Source organism: Cryptococcus depauperatus, chromosome 6 (assembly GCF_001720195.1).
Source record: "Cryptococcus depauperatus CBS 7841 chromosome 6, complete sequence".
In the NCBI taxonomy this organism is placed as follows: domain Eukaryota; kingdom Fungi; phylum Basidiomycota; class Tremellomycetes; order Tremellales; family Cryptococcaceae; genus Cryptococcus; species Cryptococcus depauperatus.
Window position 1 is genome coordinate 1,312,685 of NC_089473.1, and position 17,274 is coordinate 1,329,958.

At 43.1% G+C, this 17,274-nt stretch overlaps 8 protein-coding genes across 8 annotated transcripts; 4 read left to right on the forward strand and 4 right to left on the reverse strand.

Moving 5' to 3' along the window:
* Positions 1-1,063: 1,063 nt before the first annotated feature.
* L203_105240 (40S ribosomal protein S23) lies at positions 1,064-1,715 on the forward strand (the record flags this gene model as incomplete). Its single annotated transcript, XM_066214611.1, has 4 exons — positions 1,064-1,231; positions 1,340-1,456; positions 1,513-1,646; positions 1,697-1,715. 4 exons carry the CDS (start codon positions 1,064-1,066, stop codon positions 1,713-1,715), a joined length of 438 nt encoding a protein of 145 aa, XP_066070708.1.
* A 2,285-nt stretch (positions 1,716-4,000) lies between these two features.
* Positions 4,001-4,627, reverse strand: L203_105241 (uncharacterized protein; the record flags this gene model as incomplete). The annotated part of the gene is made up of 3 exons (XM_066214612.1): positions 4,001-4,072; positions 4,118-4,282; positions 4,331-4,627. The coding sequence occupies 3 exons, from the start codon at positions 4,625-4,627 to the stop codon at positions 4,001-4,003; spliced, it is 534 nt and encodes a 177-aa protein (XP_066070709.1).
* A 504-nt stretch (positions 4,628-5,131) lies between these two features.
* Positions 5,132-6,095, reverse strand: L203_105242 (uncharacterized protein; the record flags this gene model as incomplete). Its single annotated transcript, XM_066214613.1, has 3 exons — positions 5,132-5,135; positions 5,178-5,594; positions 5,851-6,095. 3 exons carry the CDS (start codon positions 6,093-6,095, stop codon positions 5,132-5,134), a joined length of 666 nt encoding a protein of 221 aa, XP_066070710.1.
* Positions 6,096-6,375: 280 nt separating this feature from the next.
* Positions 6,376-8,261, forward strand: L203_105243 (uncharacterized protein; the record flags this gene model as incomplete). Its single annotated transcript, XM_066214614.1, has 10 exons — positions 6,376-6,382; positions 6,428-6,532; positions 6,576-6,613; positions 6,664-6,699; positions 6,745-6,811; positions 6,856-7,276; positions 7,462-7,602; positions 7,647-7,933; positions 7,991-8,192; positions 8,243-8,261. 10 exons carry the CDS (start codon positions 6,376-6,378, stop codon positions 8,259-8,261), a joined length of 1,323 nt encoding a protein of 440 aa, XP_066070711.1.
* Positions 8,262-8,744: 483 nt separating this feature from the next.
* Positions 8,745-10,310, forward strand: L203_105244 (uncharacterized protein; the record flags this gene model as incomplete). Its single annotated transcript, XM_066214615.1, has 6 exons — positions 8,745-9,021; positions 9,066-9,114; positions 9,164-9,474; positions 9,571-9,686; positions 9,733-10,007; positions 10,067-10,310. 6 exons carry the CDS (start codon positions 8,745-8,747, stop codon positions 10,308-10,310), a joined length of 1,272 nt encoding a protein of 423 aa, XP_066070712.1.
* Positions 10,311-11,272: 962 nt separating this feature from the next.
* On the forward strand, positions 11,273-12,129 carry L203_105245 (uncharacterized protein; the record flags this gene model as incomplete). The annotated part of the gene is made up of 5 exons (XM_066214616.1): positions 11,273-11,416; positions 11,467-11,581; positions 11,636-11,698; positions 11,765-11,986; positions 12,047-12,129. The coding sequence occupies 5 exons, from the start codon at positions 11,273-11,275 to the stop codon at positions 12,127-12,129; spliced, it is 627 nt and encodes a 208-aa protein (XP_066070713.1).
* A 1,107-nt stretch (positions 12,130-13,236) lies between these two features.
* L203_105246 (uncharacterized protein) lies at positions 13,237-14,205 on the reverse strand (the record flags this gene model as incomplete). Its single annotated transcript, XM_066214617.1, has 4 exons — positions 13,237-13,724; positions 13,792-13,851; positions 13,905-14,019; positions 14,071-14,205. The coding sequence occupies 4 exons, from the start codon at positions 14,203-14,205 to the stop codon at positions 13,237-13,239; spliced, it is 798 nt and encodes a 265-aa protein (XP_066070714.1).
* Positions 14,206-16,077: 1,872 nt separating this feature from the next.
* On the reverse strand, positions 16,078-16,993 carry L203_105247 (uncharacterized protein; the record flags this gene model as incomplete). The annotated part of the gene is made up of 5 exons (XM_066214618.1): positions 16,078-16,250; positions 16,352-16,603; positions 16,671-16,742; positions 16,791-16,908; positions 16,961-16,993. 5 exons carry the CDS (start codon positions 16,991-16,993, stop codon positions 16,078-16,080), a joined length of 648 nt encoding a protein of 215 aa, XP_066070715.1.
* Positions 16,994-17,274: the final 281 nt, after the last annotated feature.

The following is a 17,274-nucleotide window of genomic DNA, read 5'->3' on the forward strand; positions in this document are numbered from 1 at the left end:
TTGAATTCAGTTGTGTGCTTTCTGCAAGACCTATCTATTCCTGTCCGTGGAGAAGTGAAAAGTCTTGACTATACAGGGTTTTGAAAGAATGTTCCGGAAGTAAGAATGCTATGGTCCTCTCACACTGTTCATATTCCACACTGATGCTAATATCAGTCTTCTGTACTTGCGCTGAACCGTTTGCTTATATAGCTTTATTGCGGATCTCGTATTGTACTTGACTTGTTTTTCAATAAATCTTGTAGCTAAATCGATGTCATCCTTGTTAGGTTGAGAGACTAACTGGCAGAAAGTCGAAGTTATTACGCAAATTTGTGAGCATGGCAATCTTGCTGTTACCGCTGCCAGTATCCAAAAATGGTGACTGAAGGCTACCAGAATCATGGCCGAAAAGATCGCGCTGTCGGAATATGAATGTGACCGAGAGGAGCAATCAGAGGCATTGGCGCTTCTTTCTCAGTGACCAAAAAGTCAGTAAATTATGTTAAGAGGATTACCTATTCAACAACGAATGGCGTTGTATTTTTTTTCTTCAGCTGAAAGCCGGCAGAGTTGCGAGTCTTACGATAAAGATAGTGTCTGAGTATAACGCCAATATCTGTGCCATCAAAGAAAAATAATCCAATGGTTTGACTAACTTATAGAAGAAATCACCATCGCTACTTGACTCTACTTTGCAGCATCATGCTTCAGCGCCGTTAACCAACTTGCAGATTAATGTATGACGTATGGCAAAACGTTCGCTCTCGTCTACCAAAGCCATCGTATGGCAAAAATTTTGTTCGCAGGTCGCTATTCAAAAGTAGTCGAAAAAATCATAGATATTGTAAATTTCACAAAGCTTGGAAAAGATAATCACAATAGAGAATACATTTCGCCAATAAGGTATTTTTTTATTCTCATCGATTGTGTCGGCGTTAAGGGTCTCGCCATCTAATGAAAATTCCTTGGAATTATCAGCTAGGGACACGGAATCAAATTTGCCAGCCACTCTACGTTGATTGCAACTCTAGGTTATCTCTATTCTCCTTATCCTTTCAAGAAAAGCCAGAAACCATCCACCATGGGTTCCAACAAGCCCCGAGGTCTCAACGCCGCTAGGAAGCTCCGTACATCTCGTAGGGAGAACCGATGGGCCGACAAGAACTACAAGAAGCGTGCTCTTGGCAAGTTTTATAAGACTTCCCCTACTGGTGGTTCTTCCCACGCCAAGGGTATCGTTCTGGAGAAGGTGGGTATAAGATTTTTGACAAACAGCACGAACGTAGCTGGGGAGAAGGAAGGGCATCTAGAGGAAATTTCGATATATGGAAACGAATACTGATTTGTCTCCGATCAGGTCGGTGTCGAGGCCAAGCAGCCCAACTCTGCTATCCGAAAGTGTGTTCGTGTCCAGCTTATCAAGAACGGCAAGAAGGTCACTGCCTTCGTTCCCAATGACGGTTGTTTGAACTTCGTCAGTTTTTTTCCCTCTTAAATGATCTTATATGCCAAGTACTAACAGGGTTATAGACTGATGAGAACGACGAAGTTCTTATCTCTGGTTTCGGTCGACGAGGAAAAGCCAAAGGTGATATTCCCGGTGTCCGATTCAAGGTTGTCAAGGTTGCTGGTGTTGGTCTCCTTGCCCTGTGGAAGGAGAAGAAGTGAGTTTTCACGGGATGGTTACAGGGCTTTGCTGACTTCGTTATGTAAGAGAGAAGCCTAGGTCGTAATCAGTTTTTGGTTAAGACCACGGGATGCATGTATGATTCACATAATAGATTCAGGTGTGGATGGAATTTCATGGCATCATATGCGGTTGTAACAGATGGCAAAGTGAGAAAATCAGCGTCTGTACTGGTTGTAAAATGTCAACCATTACACCAACTCGAGCGATTCTGAAGCGATTTTGACATCATCCGGCAAAGGGGCAACGATTCTGGGCATGTGTTTTTGTCACACGGGACATGAAGGTCAACCCTTTTCGTCATATTCGACAAGGGTTTCGTCCTAGGTATTGTTTTTTATACTGATCTGTGCTCTTGTCCCCAGTCTCTCAAATTCTATCTTATCACACTAACTGAGTTCGTGGAAGCCCAGATTGCAAGCAAATTGTTCCATCCCCATAACTACCAGCGGAATAAATCGACTTTCAAAATGACCAAACCTTTCGCTATTTGCATCAATTTATTAGTGCATGAAAACTCGTCAAGCTGACTTTCACAAGTCTAATAAATCAGCGCTTTATTAGCCAAAAGTTTCGTAAAACTTGAGCCACACGCAAAATTGGTGCCAACCTTTATCGACAGCCAAACAGCTTGAATAAGCTTCGCCTATTCATACTAGACTCTACTCAGCTGGCCTGTTTTTACTCAGTTCTGTCTCAATTCGTTGTCTTAGTAGGTAATGACATGGCTTCAACTTCATTTTGATCATGAGGCTGTGTAGCCTTATTGTATGTTTGTTGAGAGAATAAAGAAAGCAAATATGTCATGTAAAAGACAAGACCCTGTAGAAGGATATTGCTCTTGATGAGGGCAGCTTTCGACTTGCCAGATTATGAGTACATCTTACAAGTTAAAGGGATTTTCTGCTTCTGGGTTCAAAGACAGGGCAGCTGCTCAGGTTGGTCAACATGGATGAGGGCGACTTGGGATATATGCGAATGTATTGTGTCATTGATCATTATCTGTTACCCACTATATTCGTGTAGTTATCATAGTTTCTTTTAAAATGCTGCTCACAAAGTTTGTGGATGGCATTTTGGCTCTTGTTTAGCCAGCCAACATAATTGACGTTTTCAATCTCTTACGCTGTATGACCCGGTTTTCTGTCAACTTTGCTGTAAACACATTTCATCTTGTCATTGTTATGTATATTGGTAGAATATAATTTATATGCTTGGACAAAGCCATGCATGTCACATCTTGATCTGACCTCCGGATTTACCGTTTCCCGTGGCACTTATCTGTGATTTTGGTAAAAGTTGCGGCAATTATAGGTTGGCCACTGGCATCTCAAACACAATTATAAAGTTTGAAAAGAGAAAAGACTGTTAGAGGAAAGTGAAGTGTGCAAGATGCCTTGACGCAAGCAATAAGATTAGCCAGGGAAGGTGTCCCAGAGCACGCTTGAACAATAAAGAGATTAGAGAATTAGCTCAATACTAATCGACGCTGATGGCTGATAAGAGAGTGATTCTGATAGTATGAAGATGAATTATTGAATACATGTCTGAATTTGAAAGAAGAACCTTTTCAGCTTCCAATAGTAGACGAGAATGACTCTTGTAACTTGGTCGCTTCCATTGATGTTAACTTTGATCTCGAGGCAATTTTCAAGGACATAATATTACTTTATATAAGCACTGTATCCTTGCTGAAAGAGATGCCCAAACTACGTACGAGGTGGTAAGAAATCATATCATACCATCGTATAGGGGATGGCGACGTAACATTAATTTGTTGACGGATTTTGGCGTCATAAGCAATTGAGAGTCTTTCATTTTTCTTCTCAAGACTGAAAATATACTAGGTTTAAAGATCACAATCCGCATTCACATTCCGCTGAACAATACTCGCCGACTGGCATTCCAGCTTGCCCTTGATGCGCTTCCATTTCATATTTTAGCTTAACTTGCGAATAGCGATGCTAGTGACGGTGAACAAGGCGCCAAATATGATAATAAGAAAATACAACTTGGAGACGAAAACCACTCTGCAATGATTGAAGAGGCTGAAAGTACGGCTCGGCAATTCTCTTGTTTCAAATAATTTTTGTCAAAAACAGTATTGGGACGTGTGTGTAAAGCAACGTCAAGCTACTTTCAAAAGATTGCTGGAAAAAGTCAGATTATAGAAAGAGTGATTAGGGCAAAAGAATGAATGAATGTGAGCCTGGTTTGAGGGAAGACAGTTAATTGCGGATTAGACGTGAAAAAAGGATAACTGAAGTGACTTTTGCACTAAAAAAACATGATTATACAACCATGAATATACATTATACTTGTATTATTGAATCAAGTTTCAAGATTTTTTGGCTGATGCCGTGACACTACCTGCGTTTTCCAATTCGTTTTGAACTCTTCAGCCTAACAAGTATCAGCTTGATTCTAAAATACGGCTTTCAAACCTACCTTTCTCTCTAAAAGATCCCATTCAGTCCCCTTGCTATTCAATACCAATAAGAATCGGTCAATTTTTGGAAGTTTGACCTCGGGAAGAAGGTTGTAGTTCAAAAGGATCGGCGTAGGCGATTCGAGTGGTGGTAAAGGCAAAGATGCAAAATACAATCGTCCAAGCTAGACACTAGTCAGGAGACACTTGCAAGAGGTACTGCTGGTCCTTACTTCACATTCCATCTTTGGCGATTCATTCTCATTCCACTGACTAGCCAAGCCCAAGATCAGTCTCAACCTCGCCGGTTTGTCTAGATAAGGCTCTTCAGCATCATCTCCTTCTTCCTCATCATTGTTGTCATCTTCATTGTCACCTTCTTCGGAATCACCATAGTCTGTGGGAATGGAAGCTGACACAATGGGCTGACCTTGAGGTGTTATGAGAAGCGCAGTATGTGGTCCTAGTGATGGAGAAGCCGAAATGAGAGAAGAAAGGAATGAATGCAATTTAGCGGGCGAGATGAGCATTGTGGACTTGAAAAATATCAGTTGAAATTGTAGTTGTAGAAAAGTAAATCGCCATTCTAGTGGGCCAATTCAAATCACGTGATTTTCTAAACAATTTACTTCACAAATTATAAAAATACTAATACATAATAGAGCAATAACAAAGAAAGATATTTCTATAAAATTAACACAGCCAACAAGACAAAAAGATAAATCATATGTACCGTATACGAAAAGCAACCTCAAGCTGCCAATTGCAACACTTTTCTCTTAATCTCCTCTACACATGAGCCACAAATCTTGCAAGCTTTATGTCTCTCGAATTCGATTCTTCTCTTGAAATCAAATCTGCCATTTCTCCAAACACTAAAAGTCATAGTTTTTCTCAAGATTTTCTCGCAAACGAGCGTTGAACATCTTCCAGATAAATCGTCCAAAGCTTTGAGTAAGATGCTTGGTCGCTTAGGAGGTATTTAACTGGCAAGATGCAAAAGATGTGAAGCGGAGATCTCGAAGGAAGCATAATCACCTTTGAGATCAGTATTAAATGTGAAGAGCTTTGTCTACTCACATGGTATCCGTATCTGCATGGGTAAAACCCCAGTCACGCCATTTGAGGATCTCTTGCTCATGTTTGATATCCCCGTTTACCGCTGCTCTTTCTGGAGTAAGCTTGAAATACAGGTCAGAGACTTCGAAATGGTGCTTCGGCATTAACAAGTGCGAATTGTGAACTGTCAGTCCCAGCGACTTATAGATGGCATCATCGAAGAGTTTTGTAATCTCTAGAGCCCTTGAAGGAAGAGGAGAGGTTGCAGTAGGTGAAGGCATGTAAACACATACCTCGCCACACAGAAACCAAGCATAAGTATTCTCGACATCTAGTTTGCCCAGCAATATTTCTGGGTTTTGACAAAACACAGACATGTAATCTTTTCCAAAGACAACACAGCGAGTGTTGGTAAACAAGATCTGGTCTTTGACGATACTGCACACATTGGTATTGTACTAACCAGGCCCGACCAATGTTTGACAGCATGAGCAATGGCATGGAAAGTGGCGGCATCTTCAATGAGAACGCGTGTGCAGCGCTTCAAGAGAAATGCAAGGGGACAGGAGCATCGTCATCACAAGGGACTCATTCGCTGCCCTTTCCATAGTAGGTCATCTGGTGGTACTGAACAACCAATCGACGCTCCTCTTCCATCCTATTCTCGACCTCTGCAGTGTTATCATCGACTTACACTCGTTTACTGGTAGGAGCGAAGAACTTGTGGTAATTTTTCCCATTGAGAGAGACAGATGGATAGGGTTTAGAGACAAGAATAAGATAGCGTTCCTTGCTGACGCCGAGAAGATTAACCAAGTGAGCTTTACAGACATCTTCAGTGGGTATCTGGAGGATCATATCGACAATCTCTGGAGGCAGCCGGGCGAGCAAAGTGATGTCACAATGAGGCAACGAATGCTTTATACACTCGCAAACCATCTTCCCAAAGATGAAAGAAAAGAATGAAAGCAGTAGAAAGATGAGCTTTTTTGAATTTCTTTCAAAACGTTAGAGAGTTTAATGATTACCTGGTTCCAAACTCACAAGCTCGGCAAATACCAAAGAGATTCTTGTACCTGGGATTGCGGAGATTATAATACTCTCCGATTTAGTTACGTAACCATAGAATGTTGACATGACGCGTCGATTTTTCAACTTTTTCAACTTTATTCTCCTTTTTTCATTTCTCTATGTTCAACAAAGAATAATGGGAAAAAGCATGGAGGGTGAGTGGAGAATCGAAAACTCAAGCAATACTAAATGTAAACAAGTTTCAATCAAGTATTCTGGTAAAACCTATGCCGTGCCAGTCTCACAGGAGACAACCACACAGTCTTTTAAAGATGCCATCTCACAGATGACTAGAGTTCCTTCTGGTAAATATGGACTGTACAAGTATATTGAGCTGATAACATATAGCAAGGATGAAGGTGATGTTGAAAGGCAAGCTACTCAAGGTGACTAACAGCGGACATAACTCTCTGGTTTAGTTAACAGGACGGTTTAGGACGATGTCGATTTTGTGTATCTTGCCAGTCAAAAGGTACGTTTTCTAAAGACTTAATGATGAGAGTTGAGTCAAGAATAGCCAGCAATTATGGTTATTGGGACCGCTGAGGCTTTGCTAGAACCTCCGGCTCAAAAGACTGTCTTTCGTAAGTATCACATGCAAGAATGATTTTGTACTTAATTGGTATAGTCGAGGATATGGGCGACATTGAGATACCCTCTGGGGAAGAGCCCACAGGCCTCATCAACCTTGGAAATACTTGCTACCTCAATTCCACTCTCCAGGCTTTACGGGCTTTGCCAGACGTCCATCAAGCCCTCAAACAATTTACTCCTGCTGGGTCATCGCCTGAATCTCGTCTTACCTCATCCTTAAAAAGCTTGTTTGTCACAATTGACAATTCCGCAGAAGCTGCTGCCCCTTTTGAACTGCTCAACAATCTCCGAATCTTGGCTCCTCAATTTTCAGAAAGAGATTCTCGTGGACAGTTTGCCCAGCAGGATGCGGATGAGGCATGGACATGTCTTGTTTCAGCTCTGAGAAGTAGTCTTTCCAGTGACCAAGATACGTTGCTGGTAGACAAACTTATGTCGATAGAATTGACAAAAACGTATGTCCTATCTTTGGTGATGTGGGCTCACCAGTAGACTCAAATGCGAGGAGACGGACGAAGAGCCGCCAAGTACAAGCACTGAATCTGTTTTGAAGCTTGAGTGTAACATTTCTGGAACTACGAATTTCCTCATGTCTGGTATCCAAGATGTGAGTACTTTGTTGAATAGGCTAAACTGACAGACAGAGTTTGAATCAACAAGTTGAGAAGACGAGCCCAGTCCTCGGCCGTGACGCCACGTATCAAATGCAATCTCGTATTTCTCGCTTACCCGAGTATCTTGTCGTTCACATGGTCCGTTTCTATTGGAGAAGAGATATCCAGTAAGTCTATGGCCGATAATCATCCAGATGTTGACGACACCTAGGAAGAAAGCCAAGATCATGCGCAAAGTCAAATATCCCCTTCAACTTGATCTTTACGACATCGCTACCGACGAACTTCGGTCTTCTATTCAGCCTGTGAACACCGCCACCAAACAAATTCTCAAAGAAAGAGATGACCGAGCAAAAATCTTGAAAAGAAAGCCTCGTGAAGGCGCCCAAGAAGAGGAGAAGAAAAGGGAGGAAGAGAGAAAGAACATTGAACAACTGATTAGAGAGAGCGGCGCCCCCGAGCCCAAAGGTTACGGAAGCGGTGTATATGAGCTCTCTGGTGTGTATCTTGTAGCTCACACTGTCAATAGACCCTACGCTTACGAAGCAAACTTAGCTGTTGTAACGCACAAAGGTGCCTCCGCTGACTCTGGACATTACATTGGTTGGGCTCGGATGAATGATGACTCTTTAATGCCCCTTGAAGAGCAAAAATGGGCCAAGTTTGATGATCAAAAGGTATCTTTTGTTGATGCAAACAAGATTACATCGATGGATGGAGGTGGCGAGGATTCAGTTGCGTACATTCTCGTTTACAGGCAAGTGTTACCCTCTGTATTTGCGTATTGAATGCTGATGCGTGATTCAGAGCGGCAAACATCTTGTAGAGAGAAGGCTTTTACGGGCGAGTGTACAGCTTGAGATTGGCTATTGTTCATGACTCTATACAGCCAAAAATTTGCATGTATCCCAATATATTGTTTTGAACTCGATCGTTAAACGTCGAGATAGCTTTTCATTGCTTGATCCACATGGCTATCGACAGACTAGTGGCTTGTCGATACTCATAAAGTAAAATCCGCCGGAATTACCTCTCAATTTTTATTTTCTTTATCATTTTCATTCTATTTATCTCTTAATCGCTTTCACTCTGTCAAGCTCAATATAACGCTCTTTAAACAATATACTCTGACAACTCGAGAGGCACGCGCAAGCAGTCTTTATTATTGAACATCGCAAGTGTCTTATCCTGTGCCTATCCAAGTCTACAATTCTCAACTTATACAAGCCAGAATATCTTCAAATCCTCTTCCAACAACATCCTCACAGCTTCGACTTTACCGACCTCCTAAGCCGGCCAACGTTATTCAATGTTTATCGCCCATTCACTGATTCTCGCGATTTTTTTCTCTTTATTCAATCTCGCCATCACCTCTGCCGTTCCATCGATTAGGACTGCTTTCAAGGCTCGTCACGATAGCGCTCCAGATGCTGACACGCTTTGGTGGTCGACCGAGAAACCAAATACGGTAGTCCTAGATGGACAAAGACTTTTTCTGATCCGAGAAAGGTTGAGGAATGGCGATAGACAACTCGAGCCAGTATTAAACAACCTTTTGATCCAGGCTAATAAATGGATGGACCAAGGTAAGGTCGGCAGCGAGTGTTTCCAATTGCTCATTTTTTTATAGGACCGTGGTCGGTCACTACCAACAATGTCTCGGTTCCCAATGGAAACAAGTATGGCTAAAGTATCATACTTTTCGAGACGGTTAACCATTTCTCATAGACATGACTATGCCTCTCAAGCACCCTATTGGTGGCCACGCAATTGGAACGATTCAACATCTTTTGAAAAGTGCCCCTACGTTCAGCGAGACGGCGTCCTCAATCCTGAAAGTTATCAATACTCTTCCAAAAAGGGCCGTCTGTCAATGTTTATTAGTTCTTATACTTTGGCTCTTGCCTGGTGGTACACTGGCAAGCCTAATTACAGATCTCATGCTGCTGATATTCTGAACACTTGGTTTATTAACGAGTGTACTTTTATGACACCAAGCTTACAACACTCTCAGATTATACCTTGCGCTAACGATGTGAGTGCGAAGCGAATTTCCACTGGCTAACCTTTGTAGGGCAGCGTGATTGGTATCATTGATTTCTCTCAACAATACACTGATGTTCTTGACAGTGTAGCGATTCTGAGCACTGTGTATGATCAATACTGGAATAAGAGTATGGAGCAGGCGTTTCGCCAGTGGAACAGCGACTTTTTGATATGGCTCACCGGCAGTGAATTTGGCATGACCGAAGTTGGCTATTTAATGTGACTCGTTTTGTCGTCTGACGACACTCTAGCTCAATGCGAAAAACAACCATGGAACTTTTGCAAGGCTTCAAATAGCTGGTATTGCTGCTTATGTGGGCGACACCGACCTTGCTCGTTCCATGATACAAGGAACTAGAGACATCATTGACAAATACATAACTGCCAATGGTTCCCAACCTCTTGAGCTTAGCCGAACAAGATCGTGGCACTATTCTTCGTTCAACTTGGTCGCGTACACGAGGTTGGCAGATATCGGATCGCAAATCGGGATAGATCTCTGGGGTTACAGAGGTCCAGAAGGACAGTAAGCTGAGAATGATTATCATCTGTTGCGGTAAATTCTCTGAACTTACTTGACTATAGGTCCATTACCAAGGCTGTAGAATTCCTTATCCCATACGCAACACGATCCGAACCATGGCCATATAAAGAACTCAACTTTTTGTATTATGCCCCGAGTGACTCAATCAATGCGGCGGCAGATCATGGTAGTGTGTACGCCAAAATGGCCCTCCAGAATCAAACTGAATGTCCACCTGTTGGTGATCAATGGCCGTTGAGACCTGCTGCAGAGCAGTTGGATAATATCATCCGTACAGATGGATGAAGGTGTTTTGGTTATGGATGGTCCAATGAGGATTGTTTTCCATGACGAATGGCAAGCTCATGGAGATTTCGTTTACATTCAACAAGATAATTGTAGCGATGCATTGTGTAGTAGATTTGCCGAAAGCTAGACTTGGATTGCAACCACAAATTCTCGACCTAGCTGTCAGAACACCCCAATTGTGACACATACAGAACGCAAATTTTCTTTTCACTTACATCCTGTCCACCGATCTTCTCTAGCTAGCTCTTCTTGATGTTGAAGATAGGTTATCTAACGGTCCTACGCAATGGTTCACTAACTCCCTTGGACGGTATGGATAGCTGGACTAATGTCAAGGTTCTCGGGCTGGTTCTTGGGACTCTCTGTAGCTTGGGTAAGGGATATGTGTCATGAGTAATACTCGTAACTAAAATGCACGCTCTGTACGAAAAGGTCACAACAATGCAATCTGAGTTGCATTACTATTGTTTGCCTATATTCCATCCAATCATTCCAACGTTATGACACTTACCTGTGTTAGGATTCTCGATGGGTTCTCGGGGCTGTGAACTGAAAGTCTCGGGAGTCGAGGCGGCTTGGGTAAGATATGTCTAACTGGAATATCCCGCGACAGCTATCAAGATTCATTCTCTACGGATGTATCCACCACACTCCCTCCGTTATATCTTTGACGCTTCGCAGCAGTCATCCAGCTATACCACTTCCCTACATACACCATATCTTGTCTTCTACTATCCTTTCTCTGTCCATCATCCAGACACTATGTCGGAGATTCTTCTCTCCTTTATCACCCATGACTTATTTCAAACTCCATCGATGAGAACTAACGACTATATAGCCAAGCACCGACAAGACATGCTGACCCACAACCATCTTTTATTTGCACTCTCCCTCGCAGCTTTGAACGTAGACATTCCCCGTACATCCTCCAGAGTGCATCTCTCAGACCACAGTCTACGATGTCTAATTCCAACGAATATTGGAATCCGGAGGATCCTCGATATTATCAATCTAATAACGCCGTTAACCAAACATTTGACGGAACAAACTTTATCTTGACTGAAGCGGACTCCAGACCAAATACTTATCTAGACCAACTATTAGTGAGTACATTGTCGATACAGCCAGACGTAATAACAAACTCATCTTGAAGGCGCTTTCCAGGCAGGATACGACTGTTCAGTCGCAGGGTCTTGCCCCTCCGCCCTGGACTGCGTTCCAACAAACCTATGCACGAGAACTCTCGGCGGATGGGTGGGCCACCAGCGGTAAGTAGACGGATGACGCGTTCAAGTGCAGTGCTGACCAGTGTGCAAATGCAGGTGATAGCCACATCGATTTGGACGAAGAAGAGGAAGCTAAAAAGGAAGAAAGGAGACTTAAACGTAAGTTGATTTGGAATGTTGCGTTTGGCGTCAAGCAACCTCCTAACAAGTGATTTGCCTTGCAAGATAATGCATCCGCTGCAAAGGCCCGTCAAAAAAAAAGGGAAGAAGATGAAAGAATACTTCAAGAATTAGATGAAGTGACGGCTCAACGCGACCAGCTTAGAGAAAGGGTTGAGGAACTCGAAAAGCGTTTCGGTTTACCCTCTAGCTTGCCACCCGCAACACAGTCTGGTATGCCGCATCCAAGCACAACGGATCAGTCTGTCCCTGTGCGTTCTAACAAAGGTGCGTCTATTGATACACGCCGGCGAAGGAAACCGAGAAGGATACGCTGGATAAATCCAGACCGTCCGTCGAGGCACCAGAATCCCTCCGCTCAAAATCATTCCAATGTTTCGACATCCCTCAACGCAGGCTATCCCCCTTGACGGTCTAGATAAAGAGAGCGAGAGAATACGCTTGCCGTGGTGCACATGGCCGACCCAAGGCAACGGGTGGAGAGGAGGATTGTCAGAACGTTGGAATTATTTCATGGAATATAGGCAATAAGTAGTCATGCAACGTAGCTTGCATCATTGTGACCTTTTCGTACAGAGCGTGCATTTTAGTTACGAGTATCATTCATGACACTCAGCTCCAACTGCAAGCCATCCTGGAGCCAACTCTTCCGGTCCAAATGCGGCGCCTTCCACTGACGAAACAGAGGACAGTCATGCACAAGGACGATGAACAGGAAAAGGCCAGGAGAGTTGGGAGAGTCTTGTATGGCGAAGTGATGGGAGAGTTGCATGGCTGCTGCAGAAGTTTCAAAGATATAACGAATTGTAGTTGATGCATTCCAGAGGATGAATCTGATAGCTGTCGCAGTCTAATCCAGATACATACCTCTCACCCAGCACCTCTCGTCCCAGGCTCTTCCGTCTAAAACCCAAGAATCCATCCTATTCCTGACACAACCCAGAGAATCAATAAAGCTTTCAGCCTCTATACATTCCAATCTTGTGAAGAGTGGACCCGACCTCGACTGGTTTCTCTATAGCTTGTGTAACGCGGTCAAAAGTGTTGAAATTAAGCTTAATTAAGGCGTCCTACGCGTTAATACGATTTAGTTAATTAAGACGGATCCAAATTCCTGTAGCGATCTAAAGTTGTTATTCAACTTTCTCGAATGCATCTCTTCTTGCTCAAAAATCTCAATTAACAACAAATAGAACCAGAGACATATATTTGTCTCTGTATATAGGAACTAAGTGCAGCTTTGGGAATGTAAAACATGATACGGGTATGTATAATAGTGCTTCAACGCATTCTTCTCGATACTTTATCTCTCTTACTCTTCTTTCTGCATTCTCCAACCAAACGGTCATTCAGCATGTTCAAGTCGACAGCTCATGACGGGCAAGTATGGACGAGTACCAAATTATATTATACTGTCTCTCTTTGCCAGATCCTCCTCTCCGCCCGTTGCCTTGGGTCGGCCAGGCGCACAACGAGAAGCGACTCGACGGGAACGGCGTATCCTGTCGTTCTCTTTATTACGGCGGACCAGGATTAGAGCCTGCGTCGGAGGGTGTGGGAGCATTGGGATTATATTGAGCGACGAAATCATCCCACTCCATTATACCGCTTTGCATAAACGGGCCTGTATCATCACCTCCATCATGGTCTGTATAAACAGTGCCAGATGGATTACTTTCTGGGCCTCCAGCCGCAGTATCAGACTGTGCGGATGACGAGCCAGGGGGTAAGCCGGATTCCTCTTTATGTGTACAGAATAGTAGTTCGCCAATTATTGCCTCTTTTTCTTCGATTGTTGCTTCCATGTCAGTGACTTTTGCTTGTAGCTGAGCGATTTTTGTTTGTGAGTCAGTGTTTGCTGTTTGTAAGTCAGTCTTTTCTGCTTGTAGTTTAGTGATTTTTTCATTGAGTTTGCGGATTTCTTCTCCACGCCGGTCGTAATTAGCTGCTAGCTCATCTCGCTGTTTCTTTCTTCTTAAACGGCTCCTTACACTGGCTTCATTATCTTGCAAGGCAAAACACTTGTTAGGAGGCTGCCTGACACCAAACGCAACATTACAAAATCAACTTACTTCGTTTTCTTCTTTCCCTTTCAGCTTTCTCTTCTTCGTCTAAATCGATGTAGTTTTCATCTGCAGATACACACTGTCAGCACTGCGCCTGGACGTGTCATCCGTCTACTTACCGCTTTTGGCCGACTTATCCGTCGGAGCGTTTGGTGCAAGGGTTTGTTGGGACGCAGCCGAGGCTGAAGGGACAACTCCCTGCGACTCAACGGTCGTATCTCCCCAGGGATGCGCCTTCAAGATGGGTCTGAGTGATCAAGTTGGCTGTATCGACAATGTACTCACCAAGCTTAAATCTACAAAATTAAATAGGTCGCCGTCCGCGTGAGTTGCCGAAAAGTCTGTTTGGTTCGTGGCGTTATAGTAAGCTTGGGGATCTGGACAATACCCATAATTCCAATGTTCGTTAGGATTAGACATTGTAGATTGTGGATGAAAGATACACTCTGGGATGTGCGGAGAGTGTCAATGTTGAAAGCTGCGAGAATGCGCGCTGATAGATTTTGTTGTAGCTCAGCATGCCTTGTCGTACTCGCTTATATAACCGTTCGGTCTCATCGATGGAGCTTGGAGAAGCCACGGGCGATAAAGGAGAGAGGAATCTCCGACATAGTATCTGGATGATGGACAGGGAAAAGATATGTCATGAAGATTAGAAATAATCAAGATGCACGCTGTGTACGAAAAGGTCACGATAACGCAATCCGAGTTGCATTCCTATTGTTTGCCTATATTCCATGAAATAATTCCAACGTTATGACACCTGGGAGCCGTCCGATGAGCCAATCTGCAAGCTTGACATATCTATAGATGATGTTGACGTCTGAGAGTTGGAAAGTATTGAGTTTGAAAGTATATGTTATATAGAACAAGATAAGTATTGAATTCAAAGATTTATATTGTATTGAACAAACATGGTGTAAGTTGAACATTAGCTTTTCAAGTTGAACACATAAAAACCCCTCTGTTCGATTTGGACCGAATTGAACACAGCCAAATCTGCTTCCGTGATTACGACTCCTGTTCAGTTCGTGATGATGGATAACCCAAATGAAATGAGAAAACGCGAGTATGTCAGAAGCAGATAGGCTTGCGGAGTAACTGGCACGCCTAACCGGATGCCACGTAGTGTAGTTCCATAACCATTCATGTTTATACTTTATTTTTCCATGTACTAAATACTGTAACCGAGTCAAATCCTTGACAGAGTAAGACGATCACGTGACCTAATGTAGATAGATCACAATTTGTCATGGATTTGGTCCCGTTTATAGATATAGCATATGATAAAGTAAAAGAGAAAGTAACAAAGTTTGTAATGGGGTCAGTGTAGACAAACGGGTGTCTCACTGCGTAGTGTATATGTGATAATTATATATGTATATAATTGTATGTGACTTGATACAGCAAATTTAGCACCGGTATTGCATAGAAAAGAAGTATCTAAGGTAAAAATGTTCTATTGTTGATTTATATATATATCCATGTCTTTGCCCTTTAGTGTTCTTCGTTGACGGACTTATCGACCGTCTTTACCAGTCGCAGTGTAAAGTCCTGACGCACTTACGGTCAGACCTCGAAGCTATCTAATTAGGCGTGCCAGTTATCCACATGCCTATCTACAATATACTCCGCGCCTATCTGCCACTTATTGCTCATTCTCTTGACACAATTCCTTTACTTCGGCAATACATCCTAGAAAATGGATTTGTTAGCGGTCGCAATCTATTCCAGATAGATATCTCTTACCCAGCACCTCTCGTCCCAGGCTCTTCCGTCTAAAACCCAAGAATCCATCCTATTCCTGACACAACCCAGAGAATCAATAAAGCTTTCAGCCTCTATACATTCCAATCTTGTGGAGAGTGGACCCAACCTCGACTGGTTTCTCTATAGCTTGTGTAAAGCGGTCAATAGAACCAGAGACATATCCTTGTCTCTATATATAGGAACCAAGTACAGCTTTGGGAAAGTAAAACATGATACGTGGAATGTATAATAGTGCTTCAACGCATTCTTTTCGATACTTTCTCTCTTTTACTCTTCTTTCTGCATTCTCCAACATAACGGTCATTCAACATGTTCAAGTGAACAGCTCATGGCGGGACAAGTATGGACGACACCAGACTATTCTATGCTGTTGTCAGAAACACAGCAAGCAAGGATGGAGTCGGTTGTGTGTTGGGTTGTCTACACTGTCGAGGAGAAGATGTATATAAGGATAGACAACGCAGAGACACAACCCCAGAGAATGAATCTAGCTTTCTGTCTCTATATATCATAACCTAGCTACTAAGTAGTACCTCGTCCCAAGGGCATAACCACTGTAACCACCCGAGTGACCCAGTCTTGACAGCTGTCTCTTTGCCAGATCCTCCTTTCCACCCGTTGCCTCGGGTCGGCCATGCGCACAACGAGAAGCGACTTGACGGGAACGGCGTATTCTGCCGTTCTTTTTATTCCGACTGATAAGAATTATAGCTTGCGTTGAAGGATGTGTGATAATTGTATTCGTCGAACATTTTCCAGTCCTTTTCCGTAAACCGGTCTGGATCAAAAAACTCACCATGGCCTGTATAAACAATGCCATCTGAATCTGTTTGTGTGCCTCTATGCACAGTGCCTCCAACCGCAGTATCAGTCTGTGTTGCGGATTCCCCATTGCTTCTATTGGCTAGTAGTGTGTAAATTATATTATCTTTTTGTATGTTTGTTGCTTCGAGTTTGTCGCGTTCTATTTTAAGCTGGGCGCATTTAGTCCTGAGATTGTCTAGCTCTTTTATTTTTCTACGCTTGTGGTTTCTCTGGTTGATTCTATCTTGCAAGGCAAAACAGTTGTTAGGAGGTTGTCTGACGCCAAACGCACCATTACAAAATCAACTTACTTTGTTCTCGTCTTCTTTCTGTATCTTCTGTATCTTCTGTTTCCTTTAAATTGACGTTGCTTCCACTTTCCACTGCACTCCGGTCAGCACTGCGCCTGGAAGTTTCATCCGTCTAGTTACCGCTGGTGACTGGCTGAGCCGTCGGAGCGTTTGATGCAAGGGTTTGCTGGGACGTAGTCGAGGGCGAACGAGAGGCAGGATCATCCGGCTGAACAGTCGTATTATACCCGGGAGGCGCCTTCAAGATGAGTTTGAGTGATCAAGCTTGGCTGTGTAGACAATATACTCACCAAGTAGCCTGGAGAATAGCTAGGATTAGACATCGTAGACTGTGGTCTGAAAGATGCACTCTGGAGAATATACAGGGAATGTCTACGTTCAAAGCTGCGAGATAGAGCGCAGATAAAAGACGGTTGTGATTCAGCATGTCTTGTCGGTGCTTGCCTATATAACCGTTGTGTCTCATCGATGGAGTTTGAAATGAGTGTTGGGTGATAAAGGAGAGAGGAATCTCCGACATAGTGTCTGAATGATGGACAGAGAAAGGATAGCAGAAGACAATATATGGTGTATGTAGGGAAATGGTATAGCTGGATGACTGCTG